At 44.7% G+C, this 19,666-nt stretch overlaps 1 protein-coding gene across 6 annotated transcripts in view; it reads right to left on the bottom strand.

Annotated features, from left to right (window-relative positions):
- The window catches only part of Limch1 (LIM and calponin homology domains 1), a 353,723-nt gene extending 335,486 nt beyond the window's left edge, over window positions 1–18,237 (bottom strand). For 5 of the 6 annotated variants that reach the window (XM_008827219.2, XM_029560687.1, XM_029560686.1 and 2 more), the window contains exon 1: window positions 18,036–18,237. In XM_008827219.2, the coding sequence (XP_008825441.1) occupies window positions 18,036–18,131 (96 nt within the window). In that variant the 5' untranslated portion in view covers window positions 18,132–18,237. The remainder of the gene's footprint in view (window positions 1–18,035) is intronic. The other variant, XM_008827218.3, reaches the window with a different exon arrangement.
- Window positions 18,238–19,666: the final 1,429 nt, after the last annotated feature.

Genomic DNA, 19,666 nt, shown 5'->3' on the forward strand with positions numbered 1-19,666 from the left:
TGAGGGGTACAGGACATAAAATCTGCTTTTGCAGTTAAAAAAAAAATCTTGGTCCAATGCCAAAAAATAAAAAATAAAATCTCAACATTCCATAATAATGACAAGAGCTTAAAACTTAGCAAATAGACACACTAAACATATAAATGTCAAAGTGGCAAAGTATGGCAGGCACAAAAAATTACTGTTGGTGGCTAACCTGACATCTTACCTCAACACTGTCGCTCATTTTTAAAGATTACCAAGATAACTATTGTAATAAAAAAAAATGAAAAGCTCATTTCATTCTTACCTAAAAGAAATGTTTTGAGGGAAATGTGTTAAAGACTTATATATTGCATAATGGGATAAATAAATAAGAAACTCATGAAAGAAAAATGCTCTAATTTCAAAAATCACATCTTCCCCTCCGCATGTATAGTCATCCCAGTACTGGATAAAACTATTTTGCAACTCTAAGAAACCTAGACAGTCATTCCTATCATCATCGATATTTGCCTGCAAAAAGAAGTAAACTTCTGACCAGGGGCTAGCAAAGTACCCAGGAGCTCTTTTACATCCCATCTCCAGTTAAGCTGCATAGCCGGTTTTATTTTTACCCTCCTCTTTCCCGGACTCGCTCTGTGTAGGCCCCAGCTGTGCTCTGCCAATCTGGGTCACTCAGCACAGAGGATCAGTGGGCAACAGCCGCTGAGTCCACTTTTAGCAGGCTGCATGCCTGGGGAGTGCTTATGCCTGGGGAGTGCTTGGGCAGAGCTGCCATCTCTGGAACCAAAGGTCCAGAGAACAGCAACTGGACACTTCTGTTATTCCTAGGCTGCCAGGGAACACGAAATTAAATGGGGGAAACAAATTCTCCTCCGAAAGTTTTTTTAAAAGCTGCTATTTTATAATTCAGTATAAAATAAATTTCCATATATACTGGGAAGAGTTGAAGGACCTAGAGTAGACCTTTTTAGTTTTTTACTCGATGTTTAACATCAATCTGCTTCACTGCATCCAATTTTTGCAACTGGTAGAACCAATTAGGTACTGGGATGGGTACTTGACACTTAATGACACCTCCAAACTGACATGTTTCTCGTCTTACAAAATAAAAGGAAACTGGGCATGGTGGCATACAACTGTAATCCCAGCACTTGGGAGATGGAGGTAAGAGGATTGCCAGTTCCAGGCTAGCCTAGACTATATAAGACCCTGTCTTACAAAAAAGGCATAAAACAATCTACTGATACCTCTTTTTAAATTCTTTAAATTTTATTTTATGTGCATGAGTGTTCTTCCTGGAACTGGAATTATGGATGGTTGTTAGCAACCATGTGGGTGGCTAGGAACCAAACCTGGGTCCTCTACAAGAGCAGCCAGTGTTCCTAACCTCTGAGCCATCTTCCCCAGCCCCTGATGCCTCTTTTTAAACCACTCTCACTACTATCTTATGCTCACTTCAAAGAAATTGCCACTGTTAGGAATTTTTTGCCTTATTTTCTTCCTTACCATTCATGATTATGTTTCTATAAATTATCATGTTTTGTTTTGTGTATATGTCCATGTTCATGTGTGTATGTGAGTGTACATGCATACGCTGGTGTGCATTCACATCTGTGCACATGTGTGTGGAGCCCAGAGGACAATCTCCAGTGTCAGTCCTCAGGTACCCATTGTCCACCTTGTTTTTTGAGACAGGGTTTCCCAACGACTTGGAATTCACTTCAAGCAGGTTAGGCTAGGCTGGCTGGTCAATGAACCCCAGGGATTCTTCTGTTTCCATCTCCTCAGCACTGGGATTAAGCATCTCCATGCTTTTAACAACCCTTTTAACAAGGGTTTAGGGGATCAAACTCAAGTCTTCACACTTGCACACTGAGCAGTTCACTGCCTGAGCTATCTCACCAGCCCATCGTTGCATTTCAATTAAAATCTTAGTAACGACTCTTCTTGGCTTCCTCCCCATCCACTTCTACATTCTGCCACAAGTACCCAGATTTTCCTTTCAGCAATTCCCTGCTTCCTCGTTGAGTAACCGCCTGGACCTTTCATAGGGATGGACCAGACTACAGTCTGATTAGAGTGGGCTAATCAGCTCCCCATCCCTCTGGCCATCATGAATGAGGTACCCTTTCTCTGCCAAGGGCACTTAAGGAGAATGTTAGGATTTGGACTCTCCCTGTCCTGGATAAAGCTCAGTGGAAAAGCCTGGACTTTCTGGGCCAGGGCAGGCCAGGGAAGAGGCATTCTAGAGAGCTAAAGCACAAAGCCACACAAAGCACAGCCAGGAGGAACAGCTGAGAGAATCCTATCCTATCTGGCATCACTAAAATGGCTGAGTCAGCCTGGTCTGAATTGAGACTGCCTCCAGACTGTCAATGGACTAGGAGGCTCTCTCTCTCTCTCTAAAGCCAGTTCAGACTGGACATTTGTTACACAAGCATAAAAATTCTAACAGAAACACACAAAAAAATTTTCAGGGGAAAAAATTACTATATATGCTACAGTATAAACTCAAGCAAATAAACAAATTAAATTTTGAGTACAATATACACTCAAAATTCCAGGGGGAATGTAAAAAGTCAGTGGTCCACCAATGTCAGAACAATGCCAGGGTTCATCAGACCACTTGGGAAGCCAAGCCCATACATGCACTAGAACATACAATTTCATGTCCAGAGCACTAACAAAAAAACAAGAACACTGCAAATTACCAGCATGGAAGAAAAGTTTCTATTTCCTACTATGAAATAAATGTGGAATTTTAGCAAAAACCATTGAGGGTAAGGGTGGTAAAGATGTGTGTGAGGAAAGACAACCTAATCCATTATGGAAACAGAAAGGCAATACAAACAGATCTAGAGAAATCAGACCTTTTAATGACCTCCAAAGCCAAACAGAGACATGAACAAGGGTGACAGCTCCCTGGCTGCCTTCTTCACCACTTCCAACCTTTTCTTCCTACCACTGCTATTTGGTAGTGTAACACATTAGAGCATGTTATGGTTTGAATATGAAATATCCTCCACAGGCTCACGTTTCTTTTTTTAATATTTTATTTATTATTTTTATTTTATGTGTATGCATGTATTGCCTGTATGTAGGTAAGTGCACCCGTGTTGTGTAATGCTCACAGAAGACAGACGAGGCTGTTGGATCCCCTGGAACTGTAGTTACGGACAGTTGTTAGCTGCCATGTGGGTGCTGAGATTTGAACCAGGGTCTTCCGCAAGAACAGCCAGGGTTCTTAACTGCTGAGGCTCACATGTTTCAACATTTTGTCCCTAGCTGTTTGGGTGGCACTGTTTGGATAGGTTGTGGGACTTCTAGAAGGAGGGGCTTAGCTGGAGGAAGTGAGTCACTAGGGGCGGGCCTTATAGCTTGTAGCCCCAATCCTTCCCACATGACCTCTTTCTTCCTGAGCACTTCAATGATGTAACCAGACACCCCATGCTCTAGAGTGCTGCCTTCCCCCATGATGGACTGCACCCTCTCAAGCCTTGAGCCAAAAGAAATCCTTCCTCATTTAAGTTGCTTCTTCTGGGTATTTTATTACACTGACAAGAAAAGTAACTAAAATAAAGTTCTAATGAAAAGCTTACTTGAGGGCTATGAGGGGTAGGAGCTCAATAATAGAGCACTTGGCTAGCATGTGCAAGGCCCTGGGTTCCATCCTCAGCACCCTTCTGGCCAAAGCTCACAAGAATTATTGCAATTTGTACCTAATAAAGCATCATTCCTTTACCTTCCAATTGCATATGCAGTAATTCACATTACAAACATAAATCATTGGGGTTCCAATGTTCAGAACTTGTTCAGAACAGCAGGTGAGTAGTCAAAGAGGAGAGTTGCAGTCTGGGAGTGTCAAGAGCAGATCAAGAGGACTGCTGCCAGGCACCAGGTGGGTACCCTGGACATACACAAGATCTGAGTCCTGACCAGCCTGCCCACCCAACTCAACAGGAGTGAAACTTACTGAGAAAGGCCCAAATAAGAACCAGGGGGCAGCAGATATCTGTGTGACACAGGTCTGAACAGGATGTCCCATGCACAGAGCCTAACAGTGCCTAGCAGGCAGACAGAGTGAGTCCACGAGTTTTTCTTTACCTTGTTAATAATCATTTCAGTTCATGTCTATATCCAAGACTATCCAAGCCCAGAGACAAAGTCAAGGCCCAGCGAAGAGGAAAGAGGCTGCGGAGGGGCAGTGAAGAAGAGAGGATACGCTTTGGTTGTGGTCCATTCTGCTTCTGTAAAGGCTTTTCATTAGAGTCCCAACTACTCTCCGGACAAAAATTTATCTTTTAAAAAACACTGAAAGGGCTCCAGTTGAAGAGAATGTGCACAGCAGCCAAATAGGTGGAACTGTTTCCTAGCAACTAACATTGCTTTTCAGAGAAGATGCTCAATATATAGCACCTCAGGAAGGGGCTGAGATGGAGGGGTGGGGCAGGTCAGCTGCTGGATTAAATAGTGTCTATGGCCAACACTGCAGGAGTTTTACTTTTCCTTTTAAAGGGTTCTAACTCTGAAACATTATCTCTGGCAGTGAATACACGCATGCATACATACACACACACACACACACACACACACACACACACACCAGCTATAGAGCATAGCAGTCATGCCCCAAGCCCTAAAACCAGATTGTCTGGGTTCAAATCTCAAATCTACCACTTCAAACAAATCAGTTAACATTTCTGTGCTACAATTTTCCCATCTGTAAAATAGGCATAAGATTGTTTGCTTGAGAAACACTAGCTAGCAGACACCGTGCCCTATGCTCTGGATCTGTTTATCATTCATCAACTCAAGCACCTATACTACCACTAGCACATGGGAAGTGGTCCGGCAGTATCAGCTGTTGTTTTCCTTGATATTATTATTTACTCTAGCTCTGGACTAGCCATTCTGACACTGTACGATATCACATTCCATCAATTCTTGCAACATGATGAGTCAGGCTTCCACTTGTAACTAACCCTTCCCATTAATGACATCCTATAAAGTCCCTTAGGAAACAGGCGGTAAAGTACATCTGTTGTCTGAGGACAACTTCAGCTCCACAACTAATTTTTTCTACTTTCCATAGGAAAGGTGGAAAGGATGTTGCTTCATGCTCAGGAGTGACAATGGTCACAGCCATGGTGGCTCACCAATATCAGCAACTGCTTGTTACTTTTGTGGGTTATCATACCTTGAAAACATTTACCTAATAAAAGCTCATATAGGAATTTATCATAGGCATGTTCCCACCCTTTCTCTGTTAGGTATTCCACCATCAGAAGTACTCCAATCTTTCTCTCCTGTTTTTGTTTTTGTTTTTTTTCAATTGGTTTTTTTTTTTTTTTTTTTTTTTTTTTTTTTTTAGTGTCTCCTTGTAGTTCCAACTGACCTGGAACTCACTATGTAGACCAGACTGTCCTCACAGAGATCCACCTGCCTCTGTCTCCCACAGGCTGGCCTTGAACTCACAGAGATACGCCTGCCTCTGCCTCCCGAGTACTGGGATTAAAGATGTGCACCACCACACCCGGCATGATTGATTTATTTTTATGTGTATGAATATTTTGTCTGAATGTATGTAAGTACACCATGTGCAGGCAATATCCATGGAGGCCAGAAGAGGGCACTGGAGCCCCCTGGAAATGGAGTTTACAGATGGTTGTTAGCTGTCATGTGGCTGCTGGGAACCAAACCCAGATCCTCCATGATCTTAATCGCTGAGGCATCTTTCCAGCCCCTCTCTCCCAGTAAGAAGCACAAACCATCCGGACTTCTGGAACAGGTTTGAGAAATGGCACTGAATGTTTGCTTAGTGGTAAGGAAAGAAGGAAGGTTAGCATCCTGTGATGATGCCCAGCATGTTTATTTAAAGGGAAGACTCTTGCCATCAGCCTTAGCCAGGAACTCCATTCAATGAATCCTGCCCTAGGCCAACCCCTAGGGAAACCTGGCTCTTTAAATAATTCCTTAATGAAATCACCTACCAAAGGGCCCACAGTGGAATCATTTTCCAAGTATCCAATCACTGACTGTTTCCAGGCAACAATTAAGTGAACTGCTTTTTTAAATCACTCTTTAAAAAACCACTTTGCTTCCTGTCAGGGCAGCAACAGCTTCTATTTTCTCTGCCACAGCATAGTCCAAGTGCCAATCAAGTGACTATCACTGGCTGGGCACAGACTCTCAGGGGCTGTGGGTGTAGTGGTTGAGGGACCTAGCTAAATAAATAAGGAGGGGCCAGGACATTGACAAAGAACTGATCCTTGGCCACATGGGAGCTCTGGCTTAACAAAGGGGGCAGATCTCACACAATGGACATTCATAATGGTGAAAGAGTGACTTTTCCGAGACAGGTGAATGCTCTGGGTAAGGTGTACATTTGGTTGAGGAAGGGAGGGATACATGGACTTAGAGGACTGGGGAAGTGCCACCCAGGCAGTTATGTTTAAGCTCCTAAAGGACTTGTTCCTGGGGGTGGGAGGAAGGGACATCCCAAGTGCCAGTCCCTCCTTGGTCCTGAGAATTGGGACCCAAATTCTTCATACATATCTGATGGGGTGGGGGGTACCCACTTTCTTCTAGGAGTGGATATGTTACTGAAGTTCTGAGCAATAAAATGGAAGCAGATGCATCTGGAAGAATTTTCTAGAAGGCATCTTACAAGAGATAATTACAGTCTGCAGTTTCCATTTCTCCATTCAGTTTCCTGGAAAGGTGATGTAATAATAACTTCTAGTATCCATACTGAACCATGAGAAGAGAGTTGACAATTTATAGGGCTTCCAAATGGCATCCCAAATCAGAAGACAGCTGTGAGTTAACAGCCCAAATCTCACACAGAATTACTCTTCTCACACACTGGAAAGCAGACAGGTGTCTAGCAGTTCCTCCTTACCTCTGAGTAGAGGGCAGCCTCTATAAACTCCAGTTAGCCCAAGAGTTTCAATCCCCAACCCTGAAACATAAATCTTAAAGTCTTCTCTGTCATTTCTCCTAGAAGAGGAGGTCTTAATTTCTCTGTGACTTGGATATACAGGATTCAGTTGACCATACTGCAAGACTCTGCTCTAAGTAGCCTGCAAGTACATTCATGAAGGCTGGGCTGCAGCACAGCAGTAGAACACTTTAACTGACCCCATCATGTGCAAGGTCTTGTGTTCAATACTCAGCCAATAGAAAAAAAGGGGGGGAAGCATATTTTAAAACTTCTGACTTGGACTAGAGAGATGGTTCAGCAGTTAAGAGTACTAGTTACTCTTGTAGAGGGCCTGGGTTTGGTTCCCAACACTCATATAGCAGCTAACAACTATCTGTAACTCCAGTTACAGGAGATTCAGTGCCGTCTTCTGGCCTCTGTGGATTTCATACCTGTGGTAACCTTATATTCAGGCAAAACACTCATACACATAAAATAAAAATAAAGTTAACCTTATTTTTAATTTTTTACCCTGACTATACATTGAAAATGGTAATCATGCCGGGTATGGTGGCACATGCCTTTACGCCCAGCCCTTGGGAGGCAGAGGCAGGTGGATCTCTGTATGAGGCCAGCCTTGTCTACATAGCAAGTTCCAGGCCAGCTGGGGCTACAGAGTATAAATAATAAATAAATAAATAAGGTTCTGACTCAATTTCCTCTTTACCCCTGCCCATATGTACCTTCACTATACCTGTAGAATTTTGAGTGGTTCTACACTAGCTTTTCTTTTTCTGGCATTACTAGGAACTGAACCTAGGGTCTCACAAATGGTAGGCAAGCACTCTACCACTCAGCTACAGCCCCAGCTTAATGCTGCCTTTTTAAAAACATTATCATAATAAAAGCAATAAATCAGCATCAATCCAATATTCTTGCTTAGAATCCTACAGTGTTCTTGGCTTAAATTTTACCTTAACTGATAATCCTAATCTGTGGAGAGTTCTTTTATCATAGATACCTCCTACTCATTCATTTATTTATTTACTGACTGACATATTCATTCATTCATTCATTCATTCATTCATTCGAGACAGGATCTCACCATACAGACCTGGTTGTTTCCAAATTTTCTTCCTGACTCAGCTTCCCAAATCCTAGGATTACAGACTTATGGGCATATAGCACCAGACCCAACCTGTTCTTTGTCTTTAGAATACATAATCTAAATTGTAATTAGGCACTTACTATTTTAATCTCTTTCAGTGTGCATTTCTTGAGGGAAGGGATTATGTACATTGTGTATAATAACTCTGGATCCTAGCACTATCCTTGGCATACCAGTGGAGCTCAGTGAATACCCTTCAGGAAAGACATTTTTAAAATACACTTTTGTATGCTAATGCTTCTTTTTACCATGGTTTATAATGAAGCACAGTTATAAATGAGTACCAGCCAAGCATCCCAAAATAATTAGTTTCATATTTTAAACTATTTGAGTTTTGGCAGTTTCAATTAGAATAAAATATTTAACTAAGAAAAAAATAATTACTTGAAGGGCTGGAGAGATGGCTCAGCAGTTAAGAGCACTGACTGCTCTTGCAGAGGACCTGGGTTCGATTCCCAGCACCCACATGGTGGCTACACACCGTCCTTAACTCCAGTTCCAGGGGAATCCAAAGCCCTCTTCTGACCTCCGCGGCATTGCACGATACAGGTGCACTCACATACATGCAGGCAATACACTCACATACATAAAATAAAAATAATAAAATATTTTTAAAAAATAATTACTTGAGTATCCTTTGCTAGAAATGCTGTTTTAAGGAAGAAAAGATAGTGATGTACTCATCACAATGAATATGACTTCAGTTCTTCATTTGGTGCAAGATCACATAACCAAAAAAATAAGGCTTTTTTTTAAGCGTTGGATCATGGCAATGAAGAAGCTGTAGCCCTCCTACCCTTGACCTTTATTCAAAAAGCAAGTGCAGGTGTATTCTAATTTGCTCTTCTAATGTAGCTACATATGGGGTCTGTCCCTAATGTCTAAAGTTGACCAGAAAGCCAAGCTGCATCCCACAGTAGCTGAATCACTATAAGCAGATTGCAGGGCAGGAAATTGGCAAACTTTCCCAGCTGGCCCACCAGTTCATTCTGAAGGGCTTAATATAGATACAAACATGGAATTTTGCTAGCAGTATAAGTGTGGTAAGGAAAAGGTATCAGCCAAATTAGTGTGTGTGTGTGTGTGTGTGTGTGTGTGTGTGTGCCATAAGACCAAGTCACATTGCTTTTTCTGATGTCAAAGGTAAACCCTACAGCTAGCTGGTCAGGGTCGGATGCATGAGAAGATCTCTTTGGAAGTGCTATTTTCAATACTACCAACATGAATTTTTTCCGCAGTAGACCTGAATTCCATGACATCATTCTGCCTTGCACAGAGAGATGTAACACCTCATGTCCTGGCAGAAGTCTTGCCAATATTCTGTCATTCTTTTTTAAGAGCTGTTATTTCCTCTGTATTGTCTAGTAACCTTCCATTTTCAGCCATTATCATTCTCAGCCACTTAACCACAAAGTTCTACTAGCCTTTCCTCTTCTCATCTACTTGCACTGAAGTTACCCTTTCTCCTACCCTGCACTTCCCTACACAAAGCACATCAATCGTCTTCCATGCTTCAAATGTAAGCACATGCATCCTTAAGAACAAATGTTGAATTGCATGTTTTTTTAAAACTCACAGAGCAGTAAACTGGGATTAAAAAGAATGGGTTGGAGAGATGGCTCAGCTGTTAAGAGCACTGGCTGCTCTTGAAGAAGACTTGGGTTCACTTCCCAGCACCCACATGCCTGGTTAACAACGTCTGTAACTCCAGTTTTAGGGAATCCAATGCCCTCTTCTGACCTCCTCAGCCATTGTATGACACAGGTGCACTTACATACATGTAGGCAATACACATAAAATAAAAATAATAAATAAAATAGTTTTACAAAGAACAAACAAGGGCTGGAAAGATGGCTCAGCGGTTAAGAGCACTGACTGCTCTTGCAGAGGACCCAGGTTCGATTCCCAGCACCCACATGGCAGCTACCAGCTATCCTTAACTCCAGTTCCAGGGGAATCTGACACCCTCTTCTGACCTTCATGGCAGTGCAACATGGGTGCACTCACATACATGCAACCAATACACTCATACACATAAAATAAAAATAATAAATAAAATATTTTTCTAAAAAAGAACAAACAGTATCAATGAGAGTAGTTTAGTCAAAAATCAGCTGGGCATAGTGACACATACCTATAATCCCAGAAGCTCTCCAGTGGCTGAGGCCAGAGGACCTGAGTTCAAAGTCAGTCTGGGCTACATAGTTCTGCCTCAACACACACATACACATGCCTCCAAGCTCCAGGAAGATCAAGAGTACAATGCAGCAAGGAGGTCAGGTGGAAACACAGGTAACACAGATGCCAACCACAGCAAGCTCCCCAGAGGTCCAGAGCTGCCCACTCAGGTTCTTTAGCTGCTTAGGGTGGGACATTGATGGATGCAAGACAGGCTGCCATTCCCTCTCTCAGAAGGACCTGCCTCTTGACTGAAAGCAACACTTTCACTACTTACAGATGAAGTCTTGTATGAAAGGGAAAACTCTCAATTAAAGATGAGGGAGAAGTAGCAAAGGCCAGTCTGTGTGTCAGTGGTGCTTAAACACATCAACAGTGACAAAAGAGGCCACCTGACACATCCACATTTGAAGAACAAAGCTTACAGACCACACAGGTGTTAGTTTTTCACTTGGGTTCTCCATAGATATGAGGATAGAGAACAAGGTGTCTTCTCCATTAGCAAATGCTACATGCATTTTCAGAGTGTACACTAATTCACATCCACGACAGACTAGCACTAGAGATAAAGCTATAAGGAGAGCCACAGCCCCTGTTATTAGACATAAAATGTTCTGAAATATCTATCTTCATAAGGTATTCATAAGATAAGAGTATAGCTAAGTACCCCAGTGTGCTGGATAGCTTTAGTGTCAACTTGACACACCTGGGTTGAGGGAGCCTCAATTGGGGAATTGCCTCCATTGGACTAGCCTGTGGCCATGTCTGTGGGTCATCTTCTTGATTAATGAGTGATGTGAGAGGGACCAGCCCACTGTGGGTGGTGCCACCCCTGGGAAGGTGGGCCTACATCATATAAGAAAGCAGGTTGAGCAGGGGCCAGGGAGAAAGCCAGTAAGCAGTGTTCCTCCATGGCCTGTGCTCCAGCTCCTTCCTCCAGGTTCCTGCCCTGAGTTCCTACCTTGGGCTCCCTGATGAACTGTGACCCAGGAGATGTAAGATAAAATAAACCCTTTCCTCCCCAAGTTGATATTAATCAAACTATTTTGTCACAGCAATGGAGAAACAAAGTAGGACACCCAGCATCATACACAAACACAAATAATAATTATAATCATAAGATAATGAACCAGCAAGCTTCGATGGAAATATTAACTACCTGCCTACTAACCATCTGTCCTCACAGCCATTGTGGTTAGGAAGAGCAGCAGTAGCAGCAGGATACTCATACAGAATTCCAGCCTCTCTGAACTGCAGATACCTTGGAAATGTTAGGTCTGAAGGCAAGCAGGCTAAATGGAGAAGCCTGGTTTTTTGTTTGTTTGTTTGTTTGTTTGTTTGTTTGTTTAAGAGGCAGTGTCTCCCTGTAGTTGCAGCTAGTCTGGATTCTCTGTGGAGACCAGGCTGGCCTGGAACTCACAGAGATCTGCTTGCCTCTGCCTCCCAAATGCTGGGATTAATGGCATGTGTCACCACAAGAATCAGGTGAGAAGCCTGATTCTTTGACCTGCCTGCCTCAGTAGTACCATCTACTAGGAAACTCTGAGATAGCTTAGCATGTGAGATTAGCCCTGAGTCCTGCAGGAAATGAGCAGGTCTAGGGAATGACAGCTCCTAAATCTACATGCTGTCCCCACATGAGAGATGGCCGGTCAAGGGGACCTCTGCACTGTCAAGATCAATCCTTACAGGTCCATAGAGGGTCTTAAATGTAGTAAGCAATATAAGAACAGATGGCAAGGACTGTAGATTTACACTGATTAGGTGACCTGAACACATTTCTTGACTCTAGAAGCCTCAGTCTCCTCAACTGCAAATTTTGGATAATTGGAAATATGTTTTTAATATATATGTGTGTGTATAACATATACTAACATATATAGCATATACTAACATAAGGATATGTAGACTCATATGTATACATATACAACATATTCCAGTATATAATGCATACCTATATTGGTGAAATCTAAGAAAGGATACTATAGATTACTGTCCTTGCTCTGACATTTACCATTTACTTGAAATCTTGGGCAAGATCCTTAATCTCTCAGAATCTCAACTTCCCCATTTGTAAATGGGAATGACAGCAGTATTTATTATGTGAGCATAGAATTTGCCCAATGCTGATACACAGTAAGCACTCCATAAATGCTAGCTTTGACCCCAAGCAGTGGCATTATCATCCCTGTCATGTTGCCCTCTATCTGTAACACTTCTGAGAATGATCTAAAGTTAAAAAAAAAAAAAAAAAAAAAAAAAAAAAAAAGACTCAATTTCCAGCATTTCTAGAGCTGCCTTGTCCCACCTAGCACTGACTGCCACCCATGGAGTAGAGGCCAGATGTGGACATCATGGGTCCTTTGTCATCTGTCAGTGGATAGCGGGGTGCCCAGAGATCTAGCTGCTGGACACATATATCTCCCTCCCCCCTTCTTGGTGGCCAGGGCTCTGTCTGCCCATTTGGAGTTTGTTTGATGCAATTGGTTTCCAAGAAGACACTGAGGCAAGAAGTGCCAGCTCCCCCCACCCCAAGCTCTTCCCCTTTCCCCAAATCTGTGGGACTTCACTGTTCTCCTACCACGTGACAGCATTGTGTCATAGCAGCCCTTGTATACAAACAAGCCCAACTATTTAAATGTCATTGTGAGAAAGATGCTGCTTGCTCTAGTCTACAAATCTATTTGGAGCCTGCTTCCTTCCTGGATCTAGTCAAGAAGGGTTTTCTTCCTGTTCTTCATCTCTCCTAAGCAAAGCTGAAGGAACATTTGTAAACCTAATCTTTATTGTAATTAAAAAAAAAAAAAAAAAAAACATTCAAGAGTACTGAAGTCGCTACAGAGGTAGGACTTGAATGACTATATAACTTAAGCATTATATCACAAATGTTTTATGGTACTGGCCACCAAATGCTAAATTAACTCAAAAGCTACTCATAAATTCTCCCTTCAGATAAGTCCTATGACACTTTTCAGTCTTGGTACCCTCCGTGCTTTTAATCTTCAGAATCGGATCTGAATCAAAAGTTAAATAAAAAAGCAATTCTCTGTGGACATGGGGAAATGAAGTTCCCACTCATGTGAAATATGGCTTAAGATACAAATAAGACTAAAATCAGACTAACCAAATAAGACTAAGCACCAAAACTCAAGGGCATGTTAGAACTAAAGTCAAAGGAGTCCAGAAACTTTTCAAACTGAGAAGATTGAGTTGGATTGAAATTCCAGTCCCTCCCTAAAGACTTGGCAACCTTTTCCAGATCAACCGAAACTAGGCAGAAGGGACATCTGGTCCTCCAGAAAGGGTCTGAACCTGAAGAGAAAAATACAGATTAGAGCAGATTAATATTGTCATGGATAGAGAGACAAAAGGGAGAGAACCAGAAAAATTAGGATCATCCACCTACGAACAAACATCAATACTATCCGAAAAGAAAGGAGGACAGGGAAGTAAAGGATATGTTGGACTGTCCCCAAGGGGAGAGGTGCTAAAGATTCTTCTCAGAGTTTAGTAATAAAAACTACATGTTAAACCTCAATATACACCCTAATATTGAGAAATAATTTTCTAAGCCTTGATAGGCTGTGGGTGTCATCTCAGGAACAGGTTTCACTGTGGCCCTAAAATCAGTTAAGAGCAACGTGTGGCATCTACTTAACTTCTAGTCCAAGTATGCAGAGTTAATGGATGAGATAAATGGGGGTGTAAACTCATGCTTAACCCATAAAGCCTTGGGTATGATCCCCAGCATAAATCAGTAAATAAAAACAGTAGTGAGATAATGAAGTAAAATCAGTAGGTGACTGAATTATACGTTCTATACTAGAACCTTACAGTTCTGAAGAATTTCATTCAAAACCAAGCTTAGTGCCAGGCCTGGATGGTGCATGTCTGTAATCTTGACACTGGGACGACAGAGGCAGGAGAACCCAGAGTTCAAGGTTAGCCTGGATTCCACAGCAAGATTTTGTCTCAAAATATCACTATAAGCCTAAGTGCTCTCTCACAGAGCACTTGCTTAGCCTGCTCAATCCCAGTCCTGAAATGTAAATAATAAATAAAATCAAATAATTAATGAGTAAAGCCAAAACATAGAACAAAATCAGACTTTGTTGTTATTAGCAACAGCACCAAGAGTGGTAGCAATGATAACAGCTAGAATAATAGCAACAGTAATATCAATGGTAATCATGATACCATCACTCAAACAATACTTCCTAAGCACCAGGTACTAAGTATTTTTTAGCATGTACATGTGCATGTGGTGTGTGTGTGTGTGTGTTCCCCTGTGTGTGGAGATACCTGTGTGCAGGTGGGGGTATGTGTGCATGTGTATGTATGCTTGTGCACATGGAAGTCAGAGGCTGACATCAGGAGTTGTCCTCCTCACTCTCTACTTTGTTCTTTGAGACAGTGTCTCCCATCTGAACCCAGAGCTCACCAATATGAGTTAGTGTCACTAGCCAGCCTACTTGGGAATTCCCGGACTCTTCTTTCCCAGCTATGGAATTACAGGTGGGCTGCCACACCCACCTGGCATTTAAGTGACTTCTGAGGTTCCAAATTTCAGTTCCCATGCTAACCTGGCAGACACTCTGACCACTGAGCCATCTTCCCAGCTCATATTCTAAGCATTTTAAATATATTAACTTATTAAATCTTCCAGTACTCCTGTGAGGTCAGATGTTATTTAGTGTCCCATTTTACAGATGTTTTCAGCAATATCCCTTTGTTATTTTGTTGTTAACAGCTTCAAGCATCTTTCAAAGAAAATATCTGGAAACATAAGGACAGGAAAAGCAGTCTGCCCAAGGTCACTTAGCTAGAAGTAACAAACCTGGGACACCACCCAAGAAAGTTGGGCTTTCAGGCCAGTGCAGAGCCCTCACTGCCCCCTGCCTAAGAAAACCCTCTATACAAGGAAAACAATAGGAAGTTAGACCTGCCTCTGCCTGCTGATAACCAATTAATCCTTGAACTTTGTTTCTCCCCTTAAGAGTTTCCCAAACCCACAGTAAGGCCTTCAGCCTGCTCCTGCTGCTATAAAAAGCCACTGGAAGTATAGCCCAGCTATCCCCACCCAGTCTGCAACCATGGCAAGCTTCATTAGAGCATTCACCTTTGGCAGCTAAGGCAGTAGTTGGGGTGGAGGAGGTAAGAGCCTGTTTCCCAGACCACATTTCCTGCCCAGTAACACTGGCCTCAAATAGCCAAGGCTGCAGGCCGAGAAATTCCTCGCTAAGAACCTATGTCCTGGAGCTCACTCCCAGAGCCTTAATTGAGAATGTAAGTTCTCTGGCCAGCCCCTGACCCAAGGAAGCTGGGAATTGAGGAAGACAGATGAGCAACAAAGTTTGTTTATTAACCTGCTGCACCCAAGGGAACATTTTTCTGAAAGGGTGAAATTCCTGACTGTTCAAAAAAAAAAAAGAAAAAGAAAAAGCCTGTGGGAAATTTAATCACCAACAGAACAGAAATGAAAAACAAAGCCCTCCCAATGAGGATGTTGTCAGAGACAATGGGCCCCTAACGGAGATTCAATTGTCTCAAGATAAGAATCCCTGGGGAAGCAGCTCACACTAAGAATCACATTATTGCTATATTAGCCCAGTTCACTGGGCAACTGTGTGCAAAACCATCTGTTACAGGCCCTGGGCTCTCCTTTTGCGGACGTGGCATTTACATTTCAAGAGGAACCTTTGGAAAGAAAGGGGGATGCCGCTATATTTCCTCAGAGCAAATACCTTTTTATACGGCCTGGCAGGGGAAACTCCCCTTTGGATGAAACCCAACTCCACTGGTTGAAAGGAGATAGGCCACTTCAATAATGCACACAGCGTGCCTAGCAGCCTGGTCCAAAAGCCACGCACACACTACTAAAGGTCTTTACTTTCTTGGATTGATCTAAGGGGCAAAGTACCAAGAATCATAACTGTTCAGGGCCTAACCAGGCTCTACTTTCTTAAGAAACCGTGTCTTTTCTCTTAAGCTGATGTGAAAGGTAATGCTCTGAACTGAATATTTAGCCTGAAACACCATTTAAAACACAGCCCGTGGCTGGCAAATGCTTTGCACATCTTGATTTGGGGGGTTGGGTATAGTAATATGTACACATATACCAAGACTCTTAGAATTCAGATTTGCGCATATGTAATCTACACCACAATACACTTTTAAAGGCAGAGTATGTCAATATCACTCTCAACTAAAGAAACTGGGCATCAATCACTTGCCTTTGAGAACCGTAAGGCTATTTTTCCTTATATAGCTTCCTTTGACCCCAAACACATTCAAAATCTCTCTGGACAATTTTCAAGTTCAAGAACCTGGAAGATACAGTCATTCAACTCTCCACTACCACATTGACTACAAACATCTCCTGTGGAGCCTGTGAGCCCAAGACACAAAGGGAACACCTGTCACACTCCAAGTCTTCCAGACACACATCAAATGTGTCTTTTTCTTTTCAGATGTCTTTTTCTCATCTGGTGCTGAGCTATACAGTTACAAAAGACATGCCCACCTGGGCTTTTAGCAACAGTGTCTAGTTTATTCTTCTGTTTCCTTAACTCCATTTTAAATAGATGTTTCTGAACTCTGAGGAACATTTGCTTGGCTCTCAAAGGTGAGGGCCTGTGGCTAGAGCCTTCCAGCAGTAGTCAGGTTGGAATGGTTTCTGTGGGCAGCTGAAGGTTTAAATCTGCAGCTTTATCAACCTTAACAGCAAAGGAAATCCATGGTGACCCGAGGGTGGGGGTGGGGTCGCTTAAGTGAGAATCTAAGTACTAAGACGTTTCAACCTGGCTAGCCATGACTTAGCGGTACACTTCTTTGAACCAAGGCCAAAAGGGCTGCGTGCCATTGGGCCAAATTTACCTTCTACAAACCATAAGGCCATCCATTGAAATAGAGGCCCCTTGTGAGGATCACAGGGGGTCACCTTCACCACTCCTGCCCTCCACGCCTCCTTGTCCCCAAAAGCCCGGTGGTTTCGGAAGCGCGGGGCGAGGAAGCTGCATTTACAGATAGACATCGGGAATCAGGATCACCCAGAGAGCGTTTCCAGGACAGAGCCGAGAGCTCCAGTGATTTCCCTGGCTTGCCACCGAGTCATTTAAGAAGTGAAATGTGCCAACCGGGCCGGGTACGCGGCCAGCCGGAGCCCACCCAGCGGTCTCTAGGGCTGCAAATGGCTGGGGAGCATCTCTGCGGATAGCGCCCTCGCAAGGGGGTCTTGCAGGTTCCCCCACGTCGTGCTCTCTGCCAACCTCACACCTGAACGGGTGCCAGGAACACAGCCAGGAGGCTCCGGGAGGTATGCGCCTCTGTGGACACACGGTCAACTCCGCTCTGGAAGCGCGAGGAGGGAGGCCAAGAGGCAGAATGTGGGGCACCAGGAGCAGGACATCCCGAAATAAGGCGCCCGCAAGGGCTTTGGGGGCTCGAGTTCCCGGCACCCCTGCAGGGCTTCTGTTCACGCTACGCTTGCACTGGAAGCGCTTGCAATCGGAGCCGAGATTGCGAGACCCGCGAGTAGCAGGGATGAAGGCGCAGGGGACCGCCTCCGGCCCTTTGGCGCACGGCTAGACTGCAGTGTGCCCTATTCCCGCCCACCTTCCCCAGTTACAAAGCCAGGGGATCGCAGTTCCCCGGAGGCCGCGGAAGGTGACCAAGAAAGTCGGGGGCGGGGAGGGGGGGTGAGGCTGAACCTGCGATCGCGGCGAGCGGGGAACTGCAGCTCCGGGTTCCCTGCAAGGCCTCCCGCCAGCCGCCCGCACCTACCTCGATCCACTGCTGCGCCTCGGTGAAGGCGGGCTCCGGGGGCGGCTCGGGCTGAAGGGGCTGAAGGGCTTCCAGACCTAGAGCCGGGCAAGCCATCTGCGGAGCCCGGCGAGCACTGGAGCGCTGGGCTGCCGGGACTAGCACCGCCGCCGCAGGAGCGCGCTCCCCACCCCTTCCCGCCTGCCGGCTGCGCTCGCCTGGCCTTCCCCGCCCCCGCCGCGCGCAGGTCCCCGAGGACAGCGACGCGCACTGCCTAGGACGCCGCGGCTTACCGCTGCCGGTGCAGCCCCGGCCGGCCGCGCAGAGGAGCCCCCTCTCCTCCCACCTTCCTCCGCCGCTCCGCCCCCCACCCCAGCTAAAAATAACCCCTGGGAGAGCCGGGTGTCCCTCCCCGCTCACGTTGGGACCGGGGGAGGAACTCGGCTGGCCACCCCTCACGTCCGGGTCACAGGCCAGCAATCCAGGGGCGGGCGGATTGGGCCGCACCTGGGAGACGCGCGGAGCCGGGCGCTCAGGTCGCCGGGGAACAGCGCTGCGGCAGTGGGGTAGGAGTCTGCGCCTGCACCTGCCACCACCCTCTCAGCCACAAACCTGGGGGCAGAGCCGTAGCATCTCGACCCTGCACCCAGAAGAGCTCGGATGGACCCCCACCTGATGTTTCTGTAAGCAGGGAAGGGGACTCCAGGCAACCTACGTGGGCCCTAGTCTGTAGATTGATCCGGGCAATTATTCAGCACCCACTGTTTACCAGCCACTGATCTAGGCGCTAGGGACTGATGGACTGATAGAAGTTAAAAAAAAAAAAAAAAAGGAAAACAACTCAGAGCCCTTTCTCTCAAGATATTCACATTTGGGCTGGAGATGTAGCTCAGTTAACCCACTGAGCATGTACCAGACCCTAAGTTTGATTCCAGAACGGCATAAAACCAGGCATGGTGGTACATGCCCGCAATCCCAGCACTGGGGAAGTGGAGGCAGGACGTTGGTAGTTCTAAGTCATGTAGCTACATAGTGAGCTTAAAGCCAACCTGGGCTGTGTGAGACCCTTTCTCAAAGAAAAAAAAAAAAAAAACATTATTTGGGGAGGGGGCAGACAATAAACATGTAAATCAACAGATGGTTATAGAACATGAATGTCTGCTAAGATCAAAGGAGATTAACTGAGTTGGGAAGAGAAAATGCTGGCTAATTTTTGATAGCCTGTCCACCTTTGTCATGAGATGCCTGCTTCAGGCAGGCTTGCTGTCAGAGGCCTAGAGGAGAATTTATTCTCATGCCTCCCTGGGGCCCTGGAATTGACACTATCACTCTGTCAAATGCCACAGCTGTCTCCCATCCCCTACAGCTATTTTTCTTAGGTTCCTGTCTTCTTTAATCTCATGCCCCCTCCAGGAGTGGTAAAAGCCTCTTGGTGACATTTGACTTACCTCTTGCCCATGTCCTTCTTAAAGCTCCTTAAGTCTTGCTCAGTCACCTCCACCTGATCATTCCCCTTGTTGCCCATAAGGGCCCCAGTGACACATTCGTGCAGGTTTTCCAAAGAGATGGCATGATGAGGTAACGTGGCTGGGACATTCTGGGGGAAATACTGGCATATGGTGCCCAGGCCTTGGGGTGGAAATGAACTTGGT

Source organism: Nannospalax galili, unplaced genomic scaffold (assembly GCF_000622305.1).
Source record: "Nannospalax galili isolate Female #2095 unplaced genomic scaffold, S.galili_v1.0 scaffold772, whole genome shotgun sequence".
Lineage (NCBI taxonomy): Eukaryota > Metazoa > Chordata > Mammalia > Rodentia > Spalacidae > Nannospalax > Nannospalax galili.